Source organism: Dermacentor andersoni, chromosome 3 (genome assembly GCF_023375885.2).
Source record: "Dermacentor andersoni chromosome 3, qqDerAnde1_hic_scaffold, whole genome shotgun sequence".
Taxonomy (NCBI): Eukaryota; Metazoa; Arthropoda; class Arachnida; order Ixodida; family Ixodidae; genus Dermacentor; species Dermacentor andersoni.
The window spans coordinates 113,382,660-113,397,598 of record NC_092816.1 but is presented as its reverse complement, the minus strand read 5'-3'; the positions used below and the strand labels follow the sequence as shown (position 1 = coordinate 113,397,598).

At 45.8% G+C, this 14,939-nt stretch overlaps 1 protein-coding gene across 4 annotated transcripts in view; it reads right to left on the bottom strand.

Annotated features, from left to right (window-relative positions):
* Positions 1-1,325: 1,325 nt before the first annotated feature.
* The window catches only part of LOC129386722 (membrane metallo-endopeptidase-like 1), a 76,143-nt gene continuing 62,529 nt past the window's right edge, over positions 1,326-14,939 (bottom strand). For 3 of the 4 annotated variants that reach the window (XM_055074847.1, XM_055074850.1, XM_055074849.1), the window contains 3 exons: positions 14,629-14,861; positions 13,705-13,848; positions 1,326-2,661 (listed from right to left, as the gene is read on the bottom strand). In XM_055074847.1, coding sequence (XP_054930822.1) covers positions 2,302-2,661; positions 13,705-13,848; positions 14,629-14,861 — 737 coding nt within the window. In that variant the 3' untranslated portion in view covers positions 1,326-2,301. The remainder of the gene's footprint in view (positions 2,662-13,704; positions 13,849-14,628; positions 14,862-14,939) is intronic. The other variant, XM_055074848.1, reaches the window with a different exon arrangement.

Here is a 14,939-nt window from a genome sequence, read left to right as displayed (position 1 = left end):
GAAAAGGGCACGTACATTGCGTACGTGGAAGAAAGCACAGCGTCAAAAAGACACTAACTACGTCATCAGCCAAATATTTGGAACCAGCTTTCGATTGTAATTAAAGTCTTCCGGGACATAAACAGGAATTTCTCAAAATTCTACAACATCGACCAAACTACGAACTAATTTTCCCCATGAAATGTTCCAAAAGCAACCGTTTGAAAGAATAGCACATCAACTGAAAGAAGTCGCAGTTTCGATCGAGGGGCGAATGATCGAATGCAACAGCAAATAAGTAGACAGCTATCAGAAGTAAGGATAGTTTTATCTGCCGCATCAACTTGTAAAGATTCGCTTACTAAATAAAAATATGCAGATCCCACGCACTGCGGGAACCGATGTAAGCGAAGCACTCCGTGCTGGATGTTTTGATTGACGAAAATTACCGGTGATGTTAACGGCTAAAGCTTAATTTCTTCAACGTCTTGTCTAACATGAGAGTGGTGAGTTCATCTTAAACGCTACCTCGCGGTCCCCACTGCTGTTTTTCTCCCTACTACACAAAACACACTGGAACAGGTGTTTCTTGAGGCGTTGTTGCGCGCCATATTTTATAACCTCTGAGAGGGTTGAGCATAGGCATTGCCTCACGTGGCACATCTCATTGTTGCAAAAGTAATAAACTTGAATTGGAATATGATGTTGTACGTGCCAAAACCACAATTGGATTATGAGGCACGCCGTAGTGGCGTACTCCGGATTAATTTTGACACCGTGGTGTTCTTCAACTTGTCCCAAAATCTAAGTGCACGTCCGTTTTCTATTTCGCCCCCGTCGAAATGCGGCTGCCGCGCTCGGGATGAAATTCATGGCTTCTAGCAATGCCATAGCCACATATCTAACGCGGCGGGCACATAAGTGTTGATTTGCAGGTCGACTGCTTCTTTAAGGTTACCCGGATCCAGCGATGAGCTTTAATTAATGCGGCTCGGCTTGACAACTTGACAACTGTCCGCTTGACATATATGCATGCTGTTTATTTTTCAGAAATATCAGCAACGTACTGCATCGTGCCTAGAACTTAAGCTTATCCAGTTTCCCCGACACCACCGTCGTATAGTAGGAGGCCTTGCTTGCCTTCTCACGTCACCTTCCCCCGTCTCTTGTATGGGAACTGCCTCTTCTCGTACCTACTTCCTACAGTTATATCTAGGTCCTTTCTGGACTGACACCTTAGTAGAAAGAGAAGCACCGCTGTTTCTGCAATGCTTCTGAGGGGAGTCACTGATAGTAAGACAGCACTATGTACTAAAAGGAACCGGGTACACGCCTAAGTAGGCGAATTATGATTTTACTTGCGTAGCTGTCGCCATTCCCATGAGTGTGCTTCCGCGCAACCATGACAACAAAGCGGCTCCAGAGTACCGAGCAACATGATAATCGGGCTGAACAAGTCCCCTGAATTAAACCGCGTGCACATCACATTCATAAACAAAGTCCCAATTATACAAGTTGACAATCATGTGTGGCTTCTATAACGGTGGTCACAATGACGTGGCGTATTATCTTGGTGACATTGTCTGAGCTTAACATCTCTTCTCAGCCTAGGACCTAATGAGAAACTGGTAAAGGTGCTGTTTTGAGCCTTACAGAATGATGCGACGCATCAGAGACGTAAAAATTAGGAGGTCCTTCGAGCGTATGTCGCGTTGTCTAAGCGTCGGCAGGTCACAGGTTCATTTTTGGGTACGGTAACAGACTAAGCCACATTTCACATATAGTAGTGCTTGGGCTTTTTTGTTCAAAAATGCGCCACTTTCCGTTTTCCTTTTTTGTTTAAGTTCTCACGTTTCCATTTTTGTGCTTATTTTCTTGAATTTGCTGCGCTGCCCTTCGGTATATGAGACCACTCGAAGATGTCGAATCGGTGAGTCTCTCTTCGCGGGCAACCTTTCGATATGGCCCAAAACACGAAAAAGACGACTTTTCTTATCTTGTACGTTCTTATTTTTTTCCGAGAACGAGCCGGGCAATTTTATGACATAATTGTGTATGAGAGATTTAAAACATGATAGTATACTTGACTATGCTTGGACTAGTTGTGTACTGCCGCTACCACCATCACACAGCAAGTTATCAACGCAATATTCCTTTTTTCAACAGCTTATTAGCAGAAAACAAACACAGGCGTCTGTGCGCGCACACACGCACACAGAAGCTTAGATGGTAAGCTTATCTGCTAGACTGCAGATATAACCTGTAATTTTTACGCAGCGACCGACAGAGAATTACACAACGAAAGCGTCGGCTGTCCCACTTTCAAGACCAGAAGCTGCACTTCTTTGCCGGGTTCATGTATGACCCCTTCTTGCAGTGGAATGCAGCGGAGAACTCGGGCATGTTCATAAGTGGTACGATGCACCGAGAGCGGCCAGGTGGGTAGATGGCGTTGCCAGATAACCAAGGCGGTGGTTCCGTTGTTTGTTTCTCACACCATGCGGTACAATGGCCGACGAAGAATAGCTGGTTCGCTGTCATAGCAACGCCTGGCAGCGTGGTGTCCCTCCTTGAGGGAGGCAGCGACGTAAACGCGGAATATGCCATCGGTGTTCCCCCCAAGTCGGCGAGGATTTCCGAGTCTATCGTATCGTTTGGAGCTTCTTGCCGTGGCCGGAGGACCTGCGAGATGCACAGGTGGTCATCAGCCAATTTGTTTGCCCCATAATAATTTGCTTAACTGATAAGACACAAGATCCGCAACTAGTCGTGGCGATAGTAAGAAGTCATGCCATGAAGACTTTGATTATAATCAGCTTGTTACATTCTACTACACGTAGGCACCGACCCCTGCTTGCCTTTTTCCTTTGGAAAGAGTTCTCTAAATTGACGCTATTGTGTGGTCTGGGTTTCAGCTCAATACTCGCGGAGACCTTTCTGTGGCAATAAAGGAAAAGCTGTGGAGACTAATCGTGAACAATTGAGAGTGCTTCGGACAGAAGTCCCACATTTTTCATCCACAGTAGTTTAATCTCCGAAGCAGAAAACATCAACGCGTCATTTTCTACAGCAAAATAAGAGAAAATAGACAACTGAGTCGTAAACATGACCTATGTTTCATCCTTTTTATCCACATTCTGGCAAACTTGAAACTACGTCGAGTGGAAGCTACCCCAATCTGTATCTACCCCCAAATGCCAACAGCGATGTCATACGGTGTTGGAGTTCATGGCGCAGTAACACATGTGCAGAAGGTCAGCCCCTGTAGTTTTCCTTGCGTTGCCACAGAATACTCAATGTCAATACAACCACCTAGTTGTATCAAAAAGCGCGCACCATCGCCTTTAAGTTCGGTCAGGAAAAGAACATAAAAAAATATTCTTAAAATTTCAGATTAAGACATAAAAGCACATCGTGACAAACACAAACGCTCTTCTTTCAATTTTATAGTCATGGGTCTTGTGCTGAGCCAGTGGTCAGTTGTACAGACGTGAGAGTAAGCATATCTTCTTGAAGTGCAGGCAGCTTTCGTCTCTAAAGTTCAGAAGAGCTTCATCGCACATTGCTTCCCTAGTTATAGTAAACACTCGCTGTCGTACTTAGAATAGATAGTTCTCTATAGGTACATAAAAGATTGTGGTACAACTACGAAGATATAAGAGAAAATCACGAGAAATACGTGGCAAACCAGGGGTGGTAACCGCAGCGTCTTCTGAACGGCCGAATCAAATGCTCTCTTCGTTTATAGGAGGTCACTTTTACTTGCTTTCAAAACGAATAAGGTCGCCTACATTGAGCGGTTGTTCTTATCTGATTGACAAACATGAAGCGAGGAGCATGTTTAAGTATAGGGCGTTTCGACGGGGCCCAGCCAGAGGAGTGAATATAGATAACCGGATGAGCAGGATCGTGCTGGCATCGTCGACTGGTCCTCTTTCCCTTACTTAGATTGTGATGGCTGGTCAGAAACCGTGGTGGCGTGCAGCAGAAGGTTATGAATGCCACTAAAACGGGTCCTCAGGAAAGAAAAGTTGACAGAGTGATATCGTACACCTGCTGAAAGGGCTCGGTTGTGGTGTACTACAAGGCAAAATGCTTTATTATACGCAAATCTATGCTCTCCGGCAGGCGCGAGTAGCCCGTGCCTGAGCGATCGGTGAGCAGCCATTTTATATTCATGTTGGAATGAAGTAGTCTCTAGTTGTTCGGATAAACGTTTTTTTGGCAGATTAATGGATCTTTAACGCGTACACGTCACTTTACCGCAATGAGTTTTCGCGGTTTTGTGACGTCGTGTGACAGAAGGCGAAGTGGGGTGGTCCGAAAATTTTTTGACCAATCTTGGATGGCTGATTGCAGAATTCGAAAAGATTGGAATAGCTTTAAGTTATAGCACCCCTGGTCATGTTTCACTCAACAGCCTGTCGCGGTGCGTGCCACCTTGAATGGTTTTCCAAGAACTCTCATTCGATGAGAAATCAAATAATTACGTGCGGCTTGTCACTTTAAAGAAACTTTTGTTGCGCTACTGTTACGACGTAGAAAGTATTTTGATAACTTTGCACACAATACGAATCAGACTAAGGACGCTATAACATAAATCTATTCGCCATCTGTTTCTATTCCATTTCTGCCGCTGGCCCTCCAAATACCATCCGCTGGGCCCTTGGTTCCGGGGCTGCGTTTGTCGCTGCTGTTAGACAACCTGAATAAACCCCGTTAACAACTGCCGCAAGCAAAGGGTGCAACAACAAAACCTGGAACTTCGCACCTGACCACATCCAGCTGCAACGGTGCTTTCCGTGGTCTTGCCTAGCCGCCCGTTCCTTTAATGCAAGCCAGCAATTTTCAGCAGCAAAAAAGGCCAGGACGCAGAGAACTGATTCGCCTCCTACGAGCAGGTCAGCACCCACAATCATTGGGACGGCTTAATGAAACTGATATTTTACTTTAGCAACGTTGCCAGCTTGTGGTACTGCAACCACTAACATAATTTCATGAGGTGGCTGGCGTTTAAACCAACCTTCACGACAGTATTTTGGCTCCATGCCGGTAGCGAGCTTCGGCACTAGCAATGCTTACGTGATCGTGCGCAGCAGAGCGGTGCGACATTCACCAGTTACGGTAGCCGACCTGTACAAGCGAGTCGATTTTTCTAAGGTGCATTCCGAGAAGTTCAGGGACATTTTCCGGGTACTGCTGGCAAATGATACCGGAACAGTGTCTGAAGTCATCACCCTTTGTCATAGCTTTGGCGAAGTACGCGAAGAGCACGTTCCCACACGTCGACATGCTCGGCAGGCCAGTTTGCTGCCGACCTTGGCCCTTGTCCTTGATGAAACGTCTCTGTCCCATCAGATTAAGGACTTTATTAGTGGAGAAGTTGCCTCTCAATTTTCCCTTGTGCCTTTTGCTCACGGTCAGTCGGCATCTTCATCGAATACGTCATCAAGGAGCAAGTCTCTGACTGCGCTGCCACTTCTCTTCACTCAGCTCCGATTTCTGCTCCCCTGATGTCCGCCAAGAAAGTTCGGCAACTTAGACTGCCGACCCACCCACCAATTCACCCGCCTCTGAGGGCTCCAGTATACAACTCCCAGGCTTCCCCTATCACAATAACGCCCATGTACACAAGAGACTTTCCGCGTGGCGGATAACCACCAAATTTGCTGCCAATGCGGTCTTGTTCAACACGTCATTCGTGACTGCCACCTCTGTACGGCCGCAGGCCTGCAACAGCCTATGTCCTAGTCAATCAACGGGCGACGCTCCTAACAGCGTCGCCATTCAATGACAGCCTTGATTTTTCTGCCGTCGCCGAGCCCATATGTTCCACTCGTCGTTGCCCTTCTCCTCGATGCCACCCCCTTTCTGCCAAGCAGTGCCGGCAGAGCCCTCTGTCACAAGAAAATTAAATTTTGAAGTTCAGAATGCAATCACTGCAGGGCCAGCAAGTTGATTAGGCCGCACAATAGATACTTTTGGAGTAATGTTTGATGCTAAGATGGATCACGAAAGCTAAACATACATGGTAGCAAAGCTTTTATAGATACTCATACGTTCGAAACATGGCAGTTCATCGCCGATTCATCGGAGTTAGTGCTATTCGTGTAGCGAGGAAACTCTTCTGGCGGAATAAACAAATAATGTGACTCCGTACCCATTAAAAACAGAAGCGACGTCATTTTGTTCTCAAAGGCGCGAAAGTTGTTTTGGTGGCCCACAATTCGAATACCCCGCCCTTCGACATGATGGACGTTTCGAACTTCCAGCGGGAAAGGCAATGCAGCAGGAGGTCAGCGCACGAATGTCGAAATCGCGCCCCTCCAGAGGATATTCCTTTTTTTTGGAGGCCAACAACAGCTTTAGGTGTAGAGTGCTGGTCTCATCGACAGATGCCAAGTTCGTCGGCCGGCACAGCCGAACGAAAACAGCTGAGGTAAACAATTACCTGGCGGACGTAAATAACTACTTTTCACTGAAAATTTCAAGAGACGATGAAGCTACCTGCGCCACAGAACTCCGACAAGCGCCGACAAGCAAAACAACAAAACTTGACAGAAGAGCGTATTGTAACAGGTGAAATTTACGAGTGCGCCTTTCTGCACACTTCAAGTGCAGCGTTGCGTTAAAGAACCCCAGAAAGTCCAAAACTTCCGGACTCCCCCACTACGGCGTGCCTCATAATTAGATCGGACGTAGTGCTATTCGTGTAGCGAGGAAACTCTTCTGGCGGAATAAACAAATAATGTGACTCCATACCCGTTAAAAACAGAAGCGACGTCATTTTGTTCTCAAAGGCGCGAAAGTTGTTTTGGTGGCCCACAATTCGAATACCCCGCCCTTCGACATGATGGACGTTTCGAACTTCCAGCGGGAAAGGCAATGCAGCAGGAGGTTAGCGCACGAATGTCGAAATCGCGCCCCTGCAGAGGATATTCCTTTTTTTTTTTTGGAGGCCAACGACAGCTTTAGGTGTACAGTGCTGGTCTCATCGACAAATGCCAAGTCCGTCGGCCGCCACAGCCGAACGAAAACAGCTGAGGCACCTGGCGGACGTAAATAACTACTTTTCACTGAAAATTTCAAGAGACGATGAAGGTACCCGCGCCACAGAACCCAGACAAGCGCCGACAAGCAAAACAACAAAACTTGTCAGAAGAGCCTATTGTCACAGGTGAAATTTACGAGTGCGCCTTTCTGCACACTTCAAGTGCAGCGTTGCCGTTAAAGAACCCCAGAAAGTCCAAAACTTCCGGACTCCCCCACTACAGCGTGCCTCATAGATCGCATTTTGGCGCGTAAAGCAAGATAATTTAATTAAATTATTTAGCCGCATTACATTGCATGTGATCACGGTGAGTGATCTTATGGCAGGCGCTAAAACGAGTTTTATTGATAATGATAAAATAAAACAGTTTTCTCTTCTTTTCTTGCCAGGGTTTCATAAATTTGATTGCGCATATTATTTTCGTTTAGTGAATAAAATTTGGTATCGTTTTATTTTTTTTATTTCTTTATTTTCCAGTGTTTGTTCCCTCCTCCCATAGCCGCGCTTAAATCGCTGCTTCCATACCCACCCCTGCTGATAACCGAATTTGTTCTGAACCGCCTTTCGCCTGGTACATCGCGACCTATTTAAATTGACCTTGCATCACGTACGTAAAGAAATACCCTTGTCATCACAGCGCATGAACCGAGCATTCTCGAGTTTCTGTTGTTTACGTACGCTGTGATATCTTACGTTATTTGGTGAGCTTAACGTTCCTAATGCTTAGACACGCAAAAAAAGCGTTGTCCAGCACGACGAAACCCATGACTTCCGCTGCAGCGTGAATATTCGTCATAGCTACGCTCTCGCTCTCGTTGATCATCAGTACTTCTTCAAGTGAGCTTTCACTTCTTCTAAATCAACTCAAACGTTCATTATGACGGCGCAGCGCGTCGAATTTCTGAGATGATTCGGCAATCCCGGCGTCAGTACGTCTATACGAGACGCGTCAGCATAGCCACAACAGTACGGTTGCTAATGAACTGCCTTGACTTGGATACGTTTGGCACATGGCAACAGACGGCGCTCTCTCTTCTAACAGTCTTGTCATGTTTACGTTCCCACACGTTAAACTACAAGTCTTGAAGGGATGCGCACCATAACGTTCCATAAAGGTGCCTGCGTTTAACGTACATAAAGGGACAAATGTTATTATACAACTGTGTAATGACTGTCGCATGCTTTGGACAACGCGAGTCATGCACCGATTCGGCAGCTACTTTACCGGCTATTAGCGAACGAAAGATGTCTCACCGATGACGAAGTGACTAAGAAGCTCAAGCGCGGCGTCACACAGCCTTTCATAGCCCTTTGGCATCACGTGCTGTCCTAGTCTAAAAAAATTGAAAAAACTACCAGGTGTCCTTACTTATCGCATAAGAGATGCAAAGGCGCGACAAGCTACGGAAGAAGACGACGACGAACGCGGCAGCAGTGGCACAAGTGCGTCTCTGTGCCCACGTTACTTTGATGAGTGGCATCGAAACCAGCTGTGGAAGGAACACTGATTTTTGACGAAATACCTAAGAATATAGTTCTATGATCCTTAAATGCACTTTCTCACAATCGCATCAGGATGGCGAGGAGAGAGGACTGCAGGAGAGAGGACTGCAGTGGTCATACCACTACACAAAGCCAGAGGTAAGCACAACCCCTCTGACTGTTGACCCATAGTTCTCACATCAATACCATGCAAATTAATGTAACATATATTTGCACATTTTGTTAATTTTATAGAGGATAACAGTTTGTTCTCTTTAAATCAGCATGGCTTCCGAAAGATTTTCCCTTGTGATACTCAACTACTTTCCTTCACTAATGACTTGCACTTCTATTTGGACAGTGCTTTTTCAACAGAGTGCATAGCTCTTGACTTTCCTAAAGCTTTCGATAAAGTTAACCCATCACTGCCTTTATATAAACTAAGTCTTCTAAAAATTTACCCTGCAGTTCTTAACTGCATTAGGGCACTTCTATCTTCTCGTCTTCAATCTTCCAGCACTAATGACGTTGGTTCCTCTACTGCACCAGTTGGTTCTGGGATTCATCAAGGATCTGTTCCTGTCCCCCTACTATTCCTAATTTATATAAATACTTACTTACTGCTATTACCCCTGCAATTTATTTATCTGCTGATGATGGTGCAATTTACCGTAAAATAACTAACGATTCCGATATTCACGCGCTCCAGGTCGATGGAACTAAACATTATAACAGGTAAGTCTGTGACGGTTTCTCGTTCGAATACAATTTGTCCAACGTATTTTCTTAATAGTCATCCCCTTGAAAGCGCAACACCCTACCGGTATCTCAGCATCCGTATAGCTAACACTCTTTCCTGGAAATTACGTACGGAACATATAGCATCAAAAGCAAACAAAATAGTGGGTTACCTTCAAACTAAGTTTTTTTCTTGCTCGACCAACGCCAAGAACAATATTATGCACCACCTATATGCGACCACAAATGGAACATGCTTCATCTGAATGGGAGTCTGGACAGGTCGCACTAGCGCTCATGTTGGAAACTGCAGAATTGTGCCGCTCATTTTATTTTCGCTAAATATCACAATTCGGCTATTGTTACGCAAATTAAGACGTCTTTAAACCTGATCCCACTTGCTATACCCGACAAAAGTGCACCCGTATTTGTCTGCTCCATAAGGCTTTCTACCATAACTCTAAGCTTCACTCCCAATGGGTTAAACCAGTACCCTTCATTTCTCATCGCCGAAATCACCTACAAGAAGTCTCAGCAACCCATTCCAACACTGTAAAATGTGCACAATCATATTTTCCAAAAGCTTGTAAAGAATGGGATTCCCTACACGCATCACTGATTCAATTCAATTTAAAAATGTCCTTAAAACGTTGATTACCTAATTACCGCTTTTGTGTATTGTCCATTATCTGACTTTAGCATGCTGTTTTGGTTATCCACCTAAAATTATTGTTGATCAATAGTTTTAAAACGTTGTAGGACATTTATTAGGATGTTAATCTTTTTTCCCCTATTGTTTTATATTCTTGTATGAAACGTGCTCTGTGTTCTTTTTTAATTGCTATGAATTGCTCTTCCCCTCTGAAATATGTGCTCTGTATCCTGTGGGTAACATAAATAAATAAATAAATAAATAAATAAATAAATAAATAAATGCCACATACCGCAATCAAGCAATCAAGTTGTACCCTGATGAAGATGACGACGATGGCAACGATATCAGTAGTTCGATGACTTTGTAACACTGCCTGCAACAATATTTTATTTCCTACCAACATTTCTAATCCTTGATAGATCAATCAATCAGGAAATGAAGAAAGCGCTGCACAAACACGCTTCAATCAGAAAACGCTGACATGAAAGGAGAGCAGGGTATTAGACGCACTACATACGCTAGTTTAGCGATTTGGCGTTTACTCCAATATTCTGGAACGTTCCTGCGCTCAACACCGCAAGACGACTCAACGAAGTTCATGGCAAGATCACGCTTAAATAGAAGTGATCAACACGTCGATTATTGAGAAGCGCAGCACCTTCTTCAGCCGAGAAGGCGCGTCGTGCAGAACTCGTTGGCCTGAAGGAAGAGCTTCGAGTTGAGGATGGTGTGAGAATACCAAAGCAAATATTAGCTTTGTCGCTGTAGGCTGGTATTTTCACAGTGCCGCTTTACCACCGAACCAGGCGGGTGCACAAAATAGAATACAAGTGACGGAATATGCTTTGGAACCACATCGACGATTTAGTGGCAATGGAGCTATGCTGCTGAACATGGCCTCTCGTGTTAGGTTTCTGGCTGCGGCAGTTGAATTTATATAGGATCGAAAGAGTGAGAATGCGTGTGTAAGGAAATTTGGGTGCATGTTAAAGAATCCCAAATGGTTTAAATTTATATACGTCTAGGCTCCCGCAATTATATTGATGGGTTACTTGTTGACAATAAATTGCACAGTTATAGCTGTTTCAATGCCGTCCACACACTAAAGCGTACTCCTCTATTACAAGCAAACATGCCGCTAATTTCCTTTGCCAAAGCTCTGACGTAGGATTACAGGAACACTCACGACAAATAGAGGCTGTGGCTTGTAAGAATCACGCAGCTGCGGCTATTGTTAAATTTATTGACTTATGTCTAAAAGCACCACGTACAAGAAAAGAGAGGTCTGGGCGACAGGTCTGCGTGTAATTTACTGTGCCAAAAATACATGCCTGTATTGGCCAAGTGTTGGGCTCCACTCGGTATATGAGTCGCATATACCTGGAATTCGCGGTTCCAAACGAGTTGCCCTAGAGGTAATAAAATCTAGCACGTAGCATGCTTCAGCACATTTTTTTGAGGTGCAGAGTTGTAATATGTTCTTTATTTCTGGAAACACTGTATCTCGTGTGACGCAGCGTCTAGCTCTGCATATAACTGACGCGCAGGATATCGTCTAAAAAAAGGCGTGAGGGGCACGTCCATTCGACTGTAGTCCAAGCTTCTCAACCCTTATGTAATACTCTTTTCATTGGGGATCTTTAAGGTAACGAATAAAATCGAATGAAACTGCTGTTGATTGCACGGTAATGTCCGAGTTCCTGTGCGCGCTTTAGCAGGTTATATTGCTAAATCATGTGGTTATACATGGCAAGATATACGATATGATACTAGGCGCGCCGTATATAATGCGGCACTGTGTAATAATTTTGACCGCCTGTATTCATTACTGTGCCCCTAAATCAAAGTACACGATAGTCTTTGCATGTCGCCATTATTTCAATGAGGTCAGCGCGGGTGGAGTTGGAACGCTGACTTCTAGCTCTGCAGCACAAAGCCATAGCCACTGGGCTACCTGGAGGCTACGCTCGGAACGATAATGGTAGGAGCTCGTCTGGGTCCACCGTAAGAACATGAAACTTCGGCAGTTGTGGCCTCGAGGTGTATTTCTTTTGGGCCATGGCTGAGTCCGAGAAGACACAGGTTCACGCTCGACTCCCTAATCAGAACCGGCCTCAAGCGCATGCTCGGCCTCCCGCGGACCACAAGCACTGAGACGCTGCTGGAGCTAGGACTCCATAACACCATCGATGAGCTAATAGAAGCTCACACAGCGGCTCAGATAATGAGACTTTCATCCACTAAGCCAGGGATTAAGATTTTAGAAGAAGCAGGAATCCAACCCAGACATGAACCGGCGACCAAAGTTAGCTTGACCCGGGAAACCAGAGCTCGCATCATGGTTGACCCCGTCCCGCGAAACATCCACCCAGTGCATAACCAGGGCAGAAGATTCGCGAGAGCCAAGTCCATCCTTAAAAAGATCAATCAGCAGAAGCTAGATGCCCTCTTTGTCGATGCTGCCAGATATGACAGTAGGGATAAGTTCGCTGTCTCGGTGGTAGACGCGGGGGGCAACCTGGTCAATGCAGCCTCTGTTTATATTAAGTTTGCCCATGTGGCGGAGGAAGCTGCGATCGCTCTGGCGTTTCACAGCTCAAAAGTTCCCGCTATCGTCTTCTCGGACTCACGCACAGCGGTTAGATCCTTCTCGTCCGCCCTCATATCTGAACAGGCGTACAGTATTGTGATCAAAGCACTTCAAAGGACTTGGGTGAGTACCGAAGGAGGATACCAAATCTTGTGGTTCCCAACCCATCTAGATACCTCAGTTAATCCGCTTGGATGTAATCCTAACGAGCAGGCCCACCGGAGAGCGCGCGATTTCACGCACCGCGTTGTCGTGGGTAGCCAGGCTTGGAACGAGGTCAACATCCACAAAGATCCATTAAGTACATTCCACGAAATTGTTTCCCATTATCGACTAGGCAGGAGGACATTTTCACCCCGTCACCCCAAATTGAACAAACCTCAGGCTACCACACTAAGACTCCTGCAAACCCGTTCATATCCCACTCCTCGGTCTCTTAACAGGATAGATCCTGAACACTCAAAGTCGTGCCCCAAATGTGGTCATGACTCATGCTCCTTTGACCACATTCTCTGGCTGTGCCCAGCCCTTAACGCCTTTCCACCCATCACGAAGGAACAATGCAAGGAATCTCTCAAGAGCAGCAATCTCCACATTCAACTCCAGGCTGTCCAGAGGGCCCACGACATTGCCGCGGGACTTAATCTCCCGGTTCCATCGTGGGCGGAGCCACCGACTTGATCTTCGGGAGCCTTCAGTATTGGCTCCCCAAGGTCTCCGTCCCTCAGGACTCAAATAAAGTTCTTGTCATGTCATGTCACGCTCGCTGAGCCAACCAACGCATACAATAACTAATAGGTGGCATTACACTAAATCAGTGATTAAGGATGTAGTAACAGGTCGCACGCCTTAGTGCACCGCATGTGTGGCGCCTGTTTGCTTCTAGCCGCCGTTACCAACTATTACTGTATTCAGAAGCTACTGCTGGGCGTCATATGTGCAGTGTTTAGCGGGTTGTGTTACCTCATCTATTTACGACGAAAAACATTTCATTCAATACATCTATGTTTAGACTTTAGGCCCTTGAGACAAGGTTATTTCAGAGAGAAAAGAGTTCTTTGTCCGTTTACATCGGAAATTACATCGCAACACGGTATTTGCCTGAAATACCCTGCCGCTTCTGCAAAATGGGACGCGACTTCGAGTGCGGCCACTGCAAGCGCGTAATTCTATGGCACTCTCGCCATCGTTGCGATGGAGTTCACTCACGTTCTTGTGCAAGTGCCGCAAGCAGAGCGTCCTGTTCACGTAGTGCTCGGTTGATTCACGCGAGAACCAATGCCTCTGCTCGCCGTTCTCGTCATACTCTAATCCCGTGACGTCGTAACCATGCATCATCTCGTGAGCCAAAATCTGCCTCAAAACAAGGAACAAAAAGAACGTAAGCAATGGTGAACAATTTTGAACAGTGAACAATCGTTACAGTATTCGCGTATCACTCATCACAGCAGTATGGCAAACAGCAGCCACGCGGCTGTCAGGACAAAATTTTCGGTAACCAAGTAGTTCCTAAATGTTGCGCAGGCATTGTGTGCTGGCAAGCTTGCCTGTTGAGAGCACTGGAAGCGCGGTATCAAGCGAATAATTGAGTGTGAAAATTGTGTAGTGGTTGAAGGCTAAGAGCATTTAGAGTGTTGCCACTCAGCCGCGGGAATGATCCGCTTTGTCACGAAAGTAGTTCAACAGGTTAGTGTTTGAAATTTTTAATCAGCTGCAAGGAGCTCGGAAAGCTTTTCCGCCTTTCCCTTGGGAGCATGAACAAGAGCACCTCTGCTCTCTCTAGCGAAGGACCTTTTCATACGGGAGCACTGGCACTCGGAGTGATAAATGTGCACTTACAGCTAATTATAAGATTAAACGATGAAAGCAATCTGACCTCCGATTGATCATTTCTACTTCCTTTTGTTTTGTGTTTGTTTAGGAAATATGGCATCGTTTATTTCACCCTTTGCACATGTTATACTTTAACGCTCCTAAAGTTACGCCGAAATTGCAGAAACCGCGTGATGCCATGGGCCGTTTAAAACAAGAAGTAGTGAACTCGGCATTAGGTAAGCTATGCAAAAAGAGCTGCTCTTTATCTGCAGGAGCACGAAGTAGCGGATGTCCCACCGTGCCAAGGCGCATGCTCACCCTGCCTAAGCTGCCGTAGTTGAAGGCAGCAGGACCTTCAGTGAAAAATATATCGGGAAGCAGCATCGATGCAGAGATGACCATCGTGTTAAACACGGGAGTGTAAAACCCGTTTGCCTCGGTCTCCATATGCAGCAGCATCGTTGTGTCGGCCCAAGCTTGGCGAATGGCGGCTGCTGCGGCCTCCCGCCAACCCTTGAAGAACCGGTTAGTGGGCAAGTCCGGAAAGCTCGCTGTGTGGAGAGATGGATGACCCGTAAGAAAGACGAGGAAGAAGTATAAGCTGTTATCTTTGTGTTTGCTTATCAGAA